Source organism: Neltuma alba, unplaced genomic scaffold (genome assembly GCF_004799145.2).
Source record: "Neltuma alba isolate B1F8T4 unplaced genomic scaffold, ASM479914v2 tig00013377_pilon, whole genome shotgun sequence".
Lineage (NCBI taxonomy): Eukaryota > Viridiplantae > Streptophyta > Magnoliopsida > Fabales > Fabaceae > Neltuma > Neltuma alba.
The window spans coordinates 1-10095 of record NW_021637639.1 but is presented as its reverse complement, the minus strand read 5'-3'; the positions used below and the strand labels follow the sequence as shown (position 1 = coordinate 10095).

At 33.1% G+C, this 10095-nt stretch overlaps 1 protein-coding gene and 1 pseudogene across 1 annotated transcript; one reads left to right on the top strand and one right to left on the bottom strand.

The window, feature by feature from the left end:
* Nucleotides 1–508: 508 nt before the first annotated feature.
* LOC114736863 (methylthioribose kinase-like) lies at nt 509–2941 on the top strand (annotated as a pseudogene).
* A 1584-nt stretch (nt 2942–4525) lies between these two features.
* On the bottom strand, nt 4526–9451 carry LOC114736862 (putative pumilio homolog 7, chloroplastic). The gene is made up of 6 exons (XM_028924747.1): nt 9306–9451; nt 7055–7168; nt 6441–6798; nt 5506–5669; nt 5133–5391; nt 4526–4663 (listed from the first exon to the last, which is right to left on the bottom strand). The coding sequence occupies exons 1-6, from the start codon at nt 9449–9451 to the stop codon at nt 4526–4528; spliced, it is 1179 nt and encodes a 392-aa protein (XP_028780580.1).
* Nucleotides 9452–10095: the final 644 nt, after the last annotated feature.

Here is a 10095-nt window from a genome sequence, read left to right as displayed (position 1 = left end):
TCATTTAACTAATTTGATTAGATTAAAAAAGTTAAGTAAGTTAGTTAGTTGTAAGAAAAGTGACACATTTTTCCTAAAATACCATAATTATCTTTCTTAATACTCCTTCTCCCTCTTCTACTTGATTATAGTTGAGGGAATATCCATAGGGATAATTTAGAGAAAACTGATAAATATGAGAAAAAATCTCACATTTAGGACCAAAACCAACTCAAGAATTGAGTCCTATATTAAGGACCAGGGGTATGTCATACCCTTTACTGTTTTCGAGAGAACCAAAAAGATTCCATCTCCAGCTTTCCACCACCATGGTCCGAACCTATTCGCATACACACACCCGCTTCGCCAGCTTCTCACAATACGTATATTCCGTTCATTGCACCCGATTTGACTTTTTTGAACAAATAAATAAAGACCATGATATATGCTTCCCGCTCCTTAAAATCTTGCTTCTGCCAACTCTATAGCCTATCATGGCCGGCATCAACGGTAACCGTCGACGCCCAATATGGCTTTGACGGAGATTGGGAATAAGTTTGATGACTTGTTGGTTAAGGAAGTCGGAGATGGCTACCTTAACTTCGCCTACGTTATCGTCAACTCCGCCGGTTCTATTGTCGTCAAAGGTAAGAGTTTCACTTAGCTCCAATAGTTGATCAAATTTTTGGTGGACTATTTGTTATGATAATTGCTTTCCTCAAAGAGGAAGAAAACAATATCCCAAAAAGTGTAAAGCTACTCCAATTTTGCAACCGTGTAGGCTCTTCCATATATTCGTTGCATAGGAGAATCATGGCCTATGTCGAAGGATAGAGCATATTTTGAGGTTCTGGCACTTAAAGAACATGGCCGCTTAAGCCCCGAGCATGTCTCTGAAGTTTATCATTTTGACGGTACGTCTTTAATTGGCACGTGTTACCTAGAACCTGCGCATATAATCCTAAGAAAAGATCTGATTGCTGGAATTGAGTACCCGTTATTGGCAGAACACACGGCTAATTACATGGCCCAGACACTGTTCTTTACATCTCTCCTTTTTCAAACCACTACTGAGCACAAGAGAGATGGTAATCTTCCTCCACCACTTTTCTTTATCTGTTGTTTCACGTGCTTTACATTTATCTCACTTTAAGTTGAACTTTGGATTTAGATTGTCTAGCATGCGTAAACCTTGCTAGTGTTGCCATTGTAATGCATGGTATTCTTTTGTCTTCTGAAACTGCTTGACGCTGTCACTATGCCTTTAGTACGTGTCACTGGGACACAACATCGTTTGGGGTTAGGTATGGGAAAAAAAAGCTGCAAAATTCTAATATAGTGTTTTTGTGGGTCTTTTATCTTGTAGAACTTCGCAGCTGTTTTCTCTAAATTACTTGGTTCTGATTCTGTTATATCTGATACTGCGCCTAAAAGTTCATTGAGTCATAGTGGTTATGTAGGCTAATTTTATATTGCAAGTCGGGGTCTAACTGCTCCGTTGTATGTGCGTTGCTCATTTGTGCTTACTAAAGAATTTACTTTTGCTTATAGTTTGCGTGAGAAAACTGGTCCGGAAAAAAAAAAATCATTTGTTATTATAAGATTGTAATTATAATTGTTTTTTTTTTATATGTTATTGGTGATATATGTGTCTATAGATGGACCATTAAGACTGGATAAATTTCTTATAAGCCTAAATACACATTGGCTCAATGCAGTTGCCAAATTTGCGGGAATGTGAAGATGTGTAGGCATACTGCACTAGCTGTTTTCTCTGACCCTTATCTCAATGTAATCATTGGACTGCTCCTTACGTCGATCATGATGCTGAGGCTGTTCGAGAACAGTCGATCTGCTGAAGCTTGAAATTGCTGGGCTGAAATCCAAGTATCATGACTAGGGCAAAGTTTCCATTACACGCAGCTGTTAAATTGCTTTAGTTTCTTCTCTAATTAGAATTTATATTCCTGTAGGTTCTGTGAGAGGGCCCTCGCTCTAATCCATGGAGATCGACACACTAGTTTTGTCATGGTTACTCAGGAATCAACTCAAGTTATTGATCCAGAATTTGCATTTCATGGACCAATAGGTTTTGACATAGGAGCATTCCTGGGAAACTTGACACTCTTTTAGACCCGGCACTAGCAGCATGACTTAATCGAAACTTGCGTTGATTTGTTCCTTGACTGGTTTTTTTATGTTCTTCCACTGTGTTATCTTGTTTAGGGTGGAATTTTTCTTTTAGTCAATTTATTGTCACACCATAACGGGATAAATTACATGATGAAACTTTACATGCATTAATCACTGAAGAGGAGAAAATTAAGGATTTAAACACAGAATTTCATGCAGACATATGAAGAGTGGATTTCTTAAGACAAGTGAAGACTCTTGGAATTTTTTTCATGATAGATTCATCGCACTTTTGCACGGCATAGAAAGGGTCCTGGTGAGGCCTATCTTTCGTCAATTTGTAACAATGCTGAGGTTCTGCTGCTTGCACAAAAGAGATACACGGAAGATCTGTTTCATGACACTCTTGGATTTGGTTCAGCCAAAATGATAAGGTGACACTAAACACGTTCCTATTTTTACTTTTATGATGTATAACTTCCATGTTTGCATAATTTGGGCTTGTTTTAGCTTTGTAAATAGAAAGGAAAAATGTCATATCAACACTTATATCACGCACAACTTGGTACTTACTGTGAAATGATAGTGTAAAAACTTGAAAGTCGTTGTTTTAGATCGCCTGGTTAACGTTATCCTTTTAATGATCTGACTGGCAGGAGAATTGTTGGTGTGGCACATGCATGTTGAAGATTTTGAGTCCATTAGTAATGCTAGCAAACGAGCCAGCTGCGAACGTCGAGCACTTGACTTATTTGCCAAGATGATTCTCGAGGAGAGAAGAAAGTTTGAAGGAATTACTGAAGTTGTTGCAGCTATTCGGCAGTTCTAGTCATAGCACTTGGTTTTGTTGTTGAGCACTTGGTTTTGCTGATTCTATCAAAGCGTGGTTTCCAGCTTGAAACCAAACGTTTCTGAAGAAAGCTTTGTGCTCAAAAATAAATCTTTTAGAATTTTATTGTCTGTTCATATAAATGTACAAGAATCTGGTCTTGTGAAGACCTTGATAAAGTGATAAGGATCTATACGTTTTTTTTTTTCCACTCTTCTGTGGATTGCTTGGTTGTGCAATATACACCCTTTCCTTTTGTTCTAGACATCAATTACATTTCTTCCTGAAATCTAATGGTCCATTGCATGAGTATTTTTAAATTGTTGGAAGAATCTTGGTAAATTTGTAAACGTATTAAGAAATATTTGTCTCCAGGGATGAAATTGGAAAACAAAGGCTACTTTGGAATGCCTAATTAAGATTTTACGCTCGTATCAATTAGAGCTCATCATTTTTCAAGTTAGAATTGTTCTATCTTTTTCAGATTGCTCAGTGCGAAAGGTGTTGGCAAAATTTTGTTAACAACCAGTTTTGTTGTTCCTTATTGTTTACTAAACCCTTGCTTGCTGTATGATCAGCCAGGATCATAATATTTTCTTAGCCATTTCTCTTTAGTTTTGAGCGGAAACAGTGACTGAAAAGTTTTGGAGATTATTTTCAATTATCGAATCCTTATACTTTAGAAGCTTAAAGAACACTCCCTATAATTTACACGATGGGGTGTTTGGTTTTCCCAAAAAAATACTTTTACATGAATCGAGACAAAATTTTTTCACATTCATACTTATTTTGTATATCATAAAATCACTTTTAAAATTATAATTTAATTTTCATCCAAATACCCTTTTAATTAATTACAGAGATGATCCTATATGTACAGGAGCCTCTGTATCTTTGAGAGGCAGCTTCGCTCGACTAACTCAAAATGGGTGAAGGATGAGTAGTCCAGACTAAGTCAACAGATTTAGTGATGATTTAAAAACATAGTTTAAATAAAATGTACAAAATATTTATATTCGACTATAAAAAACGAATTTCAATTAAATGTATTAATTATTAATAAGTGAAGCTATATTAAATTGTTGGATATGTTGATAAATCGTGTGTGTATTTATACATTTTCTCAGTCAGGAGCCGTGACCAATTGAATCTAATTAAACTATATTATATTTTATTAGTCATTCTACATTTTGTGAGAACTAATTGGTTAAATCCTAGAAATTTATAAATAAATTTTTCATTTAAAATTTTTGCACATATAACTATTGAATATTATTTTCCTTTGTACAGATTTTTAGAGTTTAATTGAAGATTAATGATTACATATATATTGATGTAAATGAAACAAGAACAAAGCTCTAAGAATTATTATATATAAACTTCAAAGAGTTCCAAAACTCGAAAGAAGAATCTATAAAACTTAACATACAGCAATACCATACACATACAAACTAAGAAACATATCTAATCTCCATTAAAACTAACAAGGTGGGGGGGGGACACGAGTAAATTGGTCCGTACATTAATAATCTACATACGGTGCACATTTTTACAAATGCACAATTATATTCCAAATCCATTTTCCTAATGTCTTCGAAATTGCGCATAAAATTTTTTGGCTCCTCCACACATAAAATCTAACACCCTTTTTCCATATTGATCAGTACACAGAATTCTATAGTGTTTCGAAATTGTGCTCACCAATGCATCATACAGAGCTCCCTGCAAAACCAAATACAAAATTTATTAGTATATTCATACATAAAAAGTTACTACTTCTAGTTCTATTTATAAGACATTATTTATAGATTACAAACAAGATCTTATAAATAGGACCAAAAGTAGTAATTTAGAATAGTATTATAGATAAGAGTTATACATAACTAAATATCACCACGAGAATACTACATCCAGTTCTTAATATAAGATTTAGATAATTAATTTGGTGATATTAAGAAAATTAGTCAAGAATTTGGAGATATTAAGAAAATTAATTAAGTTGGTTATTTGTGTGTTAGTCTTCTTAAACTATCCTCTTCAATATTAGATAATTAAAATTACCCCTTTCTAGGCATCACTTATAAGCAATAAGAATATTTTGTGGAAAGATGTGAAGAATCGAGGCAGTATAATTTAAGCGAAAGCTAAAAACCATTTAGGTAGGTAGAGAGATGAAGTTGAAGAATCTAACCTTAGAACATTCCAAGGCTGTCTGAGCAACGTAATTGCCGAATGGGTCTTGAAGAAGGTACAAAAAGCTAGGGCTATTTATAATCTCTTGAACTATAATATCAACATTCTTCTGAGTTGAGAATATCAACAGATTTTCCACCACATTGCTAGCCTGCTTGTTAACAGACAAGTCAACATAGCAACCTCGAAGTTGATTCACTATTGCTTCATTTACTTCACCCAACCTCAACTTAATCACATACTGCACCACATAGTTCCTGTGGATATATATATATATATAACAACATAATTAGCTTATAATAAATATTTATTTATTTTTATTAAAGAATGATTTTTTAAAAAAAATTGTGTAAATGATTCTATTTACTGACCCGTATTGATGTGGTGCTAGCACTGTGACACGATTAGTAACGGCACAAATCAACAAGTAAGAAAGTTCTAGCGTAGAAATAGATAGACATTTTTGAAGAACAAAACAACCGCTTTTGTTTGTGGCAACAAGAGTGCATTCAGATGCCATTGCATCTAAAATAGCCTGAAAATAAAAACATTGGTTATTCATTAAGTCATGATCAACATATAACTTTGTAATAGTATATATTAGTGTGTAATAAGAAAATTAAGGAATGAAGAGTTGTATTAATTAATTACCTTCGAAAAATGATGGCTATGACAAAGTTTTAAGAAATGTTGAAGGACATAACTTCCATAATGGGAAGTGGCTATTGGGACAACAATTTCCCTCAGAGCATATGTAAAGACAATCCATTGCCTTTCTGTCGTAAGATGATGTATCATACTTTGTATAACTCTGCATCTATACCCAAAAAAAAAACGAGTAAAAAAAATCTATTAAACAAAAAACCAAAACAGGAAAAAAAATATATCAAATTAAGTGATTTTTGTGTTGAAATTATATAAAGTTTATGTCAAAAGTGTAACTTCTTACACTAGTATACCGAATAAAGAGACTGCATAAATTATATCAGACACGTAAAAAGTTTTACAATAAGAATAATATGAGATGATTTCATATGATAAATCGTGAAATAAAATAAAGATAGTTTGAGAGAAAAATAATATCATACCCTTACCCTATATTGTTTTTGCAGGCAATCTGAAATTTGGGAAGATCCTTAGTGATCAATTCAAAAAGGAGGGTTATTTGATCCTCATTGAGTACATCAAAAATCTTTTCAATGACGCATTTCCCAAACTGGTCCATCATTAAATCATGTAAGTGATTCAACAACTCCATTAAAATGAATTTAATATCTCTAGGGTTCTTCCCATCCAACAATCTCACCAGAAATTCACTTCCATATTCCTCTTTCGACATTGAAACCACACGTCCCCTCATAACTTCAAGCGATGTAATGTCATTATATCTCTGCAAGATTCTTCCTACAGGAGAATTATAATAAACAGGGCTGGGTCCAATCCTAGCGTTCCCAATAACTAGGGTTTCATTGTTTGTATTGTTACATTGAGATAGTCCTTCATAAACAAGGTGGTGGGGTCCAATCCCAAAGTTTCCAACTAGGGTTTGTTGGTTGGTATTTTGCTGGTTTGTATTATTTTCATGAAGCAATCTTGCATAATCATGACTTGGTCCAATCCCAAAGTTTCCAGCAGCTAGGATTTGCTTATTTGTAATATTATACCTATAAAGAGCTCCATCATAAATATGTCTTGGTTCAATCGGCCTTGAGTTTCCAGCTAGGGTTTGCTGATTTGTTCTATTTTCATGAAGTAGCCTTCCCCTACGGAATCAATTCTCAAGTTTTGTAGTTGAGCCTCTAGTGGATGTAAGGGTCCAAAATTGATATTTTCATCAAATTCTATGCTGTTAAGAGAAATTTGACTTCGAGGTTGACTGTTCAACGAAGAACGATCTATTTCTGACATAGGATTTCCAACGTGGTCGTGATCAGTTCACGTAAGGGGGGGTTTTCTGGATTTGGAATAAGTTCGACGGCAGGAAAATCATCAGAAGGATATCCATTCCGAAGAAATTGAGTAGACTGATCCATGCTGCAGTTAAAACACACATTATCCAAAAATAAAGCAAGAATCATAACTCTTTACTGTTAAAAAACAAATCAAATAAAGGAATAAAACGAAACGAAGCAAAACAAAAGATAAATATCATCATAATTAGCAATTACGTAACACGTACTAAAAGTCATAATACTATAAATAATAAATAATATTGTAAATGAATGATAGATTCTTGAATTAATAAATTTTTAAATTCCTAATAACCACGAGACCTACGTTTGCGTATGTGGGTACATTGAAGGTTTTTTTTTGGTCAGTTGAAAGGATTACTAGTACTAAACTACTAGTCTCAACAGGATTTTCATTCAGTAGAATATATTCCGGGAACAATAAAAATTTAAAGAAAGAAAGAAAGATTGCCTGATGAACGACCAAACAATGAATGAAGATGCTGTTCCTTCTTCTCCCCAATCTCAGCCGACGAAAACTTTAGCTGAGAGCTAGCGTTTTATATAAAAGATGGACTCAGATTAAATAAATTTGGATACATAAAGATCAATCTATCAGATAGACTAAAAATTATATAATCATATAAATTATATAAATATAATAAACATTTTAAAATTAAATAAATTAAAGCAATCAGCATCACGAATGTTATCAGATAACTTTGTTTAAGCATGATGCGCAACAAGCTTGGAGCAAAAATTTTATCGCGTAAGTAATTTTGTCCATTACAGGAATTTATACTTTTAAAAGTTGAGTTATCATCAATCTATTTATATCACTTTTTGTTTAATTTAGTATTTATATATATTTAAAAAGAGATATACGTTTCAATTTTCTGACAATCATGATTTATCTTTTAATTTTGTTTTGATAAACATTATAATTTTAAAAGCGGATTCAAAATTATTTAAAAAATTATATTTACCATCTTACCTTTTAAGTTATTTATTTATTTTTATTTGGTTCTTTTTTTGGGTGATGATTCCAATGCCATCCTAGTCTTTTTGCTTTCACTTGTTTCATCAAATTAATAACGTAAAAACATAAGCAATCACATTTTTTTATTTTGCATAATCATTAATATATAAGGAAAAATTGCAAAAAAAAAACCTGAAATTAAAAAATTGTACACGAGAATCCGTTCACAAAATTATTCTCAAAACTCATACTAATGTTGTTGTAACGGTTCCTATTTGTAATTTTTTATTTTGAAGATTTTTTTTACTTTTTCCTTAATATAAAGTTTAACGGTTGTGAACAGCTAATGTTATTTTATTAAATTTAGAAGTTTATATACTTATTTTGAAAACAAAGATAAGATTAGAATTTAATCAGACTGAGAATTTTATAACATAATCAAAGTACCCTAAATAATTAATATAATTACATAACTGGTGAAGTCATTGAAGCAGGTTAAGGATTGCCATAGGAAATCAAAGAGAAGGCAAGGCAGATGCTAGAACTTAGGTGAGATTTGGGGTGCCGCTCAATTTTTTCCTACTTCTTTTTTTCATAAGATTCTATACAAAATAAGAAAAGTTTTAATATGTTAAAAATTATTTTTTTAATGGTTTTTCAAAGAATTTATTTTTAAATTAAAAAAAAACATCGTCAATTTTGGAGTTGAACCATTTTTTATTCATAATATATTATTATTCTTAATATAAGAGCTATTTGAAAATTTAATTTAATGACCTCAATTACTTTTTTTCTTTTTTTTAAAAATATCTCTATTGATTATAAAGAGTTCGCATCAAGAATAATTCTAATCATCCATACATATTATTGAAAGAAGATAATATCAACACATATTTATAACAATTAACCAATTTAACTAATTTTTCTAATCTCTCCAAATTCATTATTTAGCTTTTTTTTTGGACAAAAAATTTAGCTCTTGGATTAAACATAGAGGTAATAAAATTTTACTCATCTAAAAATTGGGAAGTTGAGGAAAATCAATGGAATGGTTAGAGAGGGTTAGAGAGAAGTTTGGAGTTTCTTACTCTGCAATGCAACTATAGTACATAGATCGCAACCGTGATTTTTCACTAAGAATGTGGTGCGTCAAAGAGTTCATCAATCATTTGCATTTTGCACAACGTTTATGAAGACTCTAAAGTCAAAGTCTGCGCTTCTGAATCACCCAACATGCTTTTACCTTCCCGACGTGATCTTGTCCAAAAATTCCAGGTTCATTTCTCTGTTGCTCGGCTTCTTCATTCCCGTCCAGAATGCCCAAGCTTTATAAACATCTTTGCCCTCTTGAGAGGCCCCATTTCTCGATTTCATCTTCTTCAAGTTCATGCTCGCATCTATCAACTAGGAGCCCATCAAACGATTGGGTCGCTACGCGTCTCATTGGTCGTTACCCATCTTATGTATCTCTCCGGATTTTTCATCAACTTCAGAATCCTAACATCTTCCCTTTCAATGCCATTATCAGAGTCCTCGCTGATGAGGGTCAATCCTCTCACGCATTCTCTGCGTTCAAGAATCTCAAACGACGATCTCTTTTGCCTAATGATTTCACCTTTTCTTTCCTCCTCAAGGCATGCTTCTCGTCCGCAGATGCCCGTATCGTTGAGCAAGTTCATTCTCAAATTCAGAAGATGGGTTTGCTTAATAATTTATTTGTTAGTAATGGATTGGTCTCAGTCTACGCCAAAGGGTTTCATGATTTGGTCTCTGCACTTAAAGTGTTTGATGAAATTCCTGACATAACAGTGGTTAGCTGTTGGACTTCGTTGGCCAAAGGTTATGCTGAATCGGGTAAGAGTGAAGACGTTTTGAATCTTTTCCGGGTGATGATTGAGCAAAATATACATCCAGAAAATGATACCATGGTCAGTGTGTTGTCAGCATGTTCTAACTTTGCTACACCAACTATTCAGAAATGGGTTGCCATTCTTTTGGAACTTGTTGATAACACTGACCCTGAAGAAATTTGC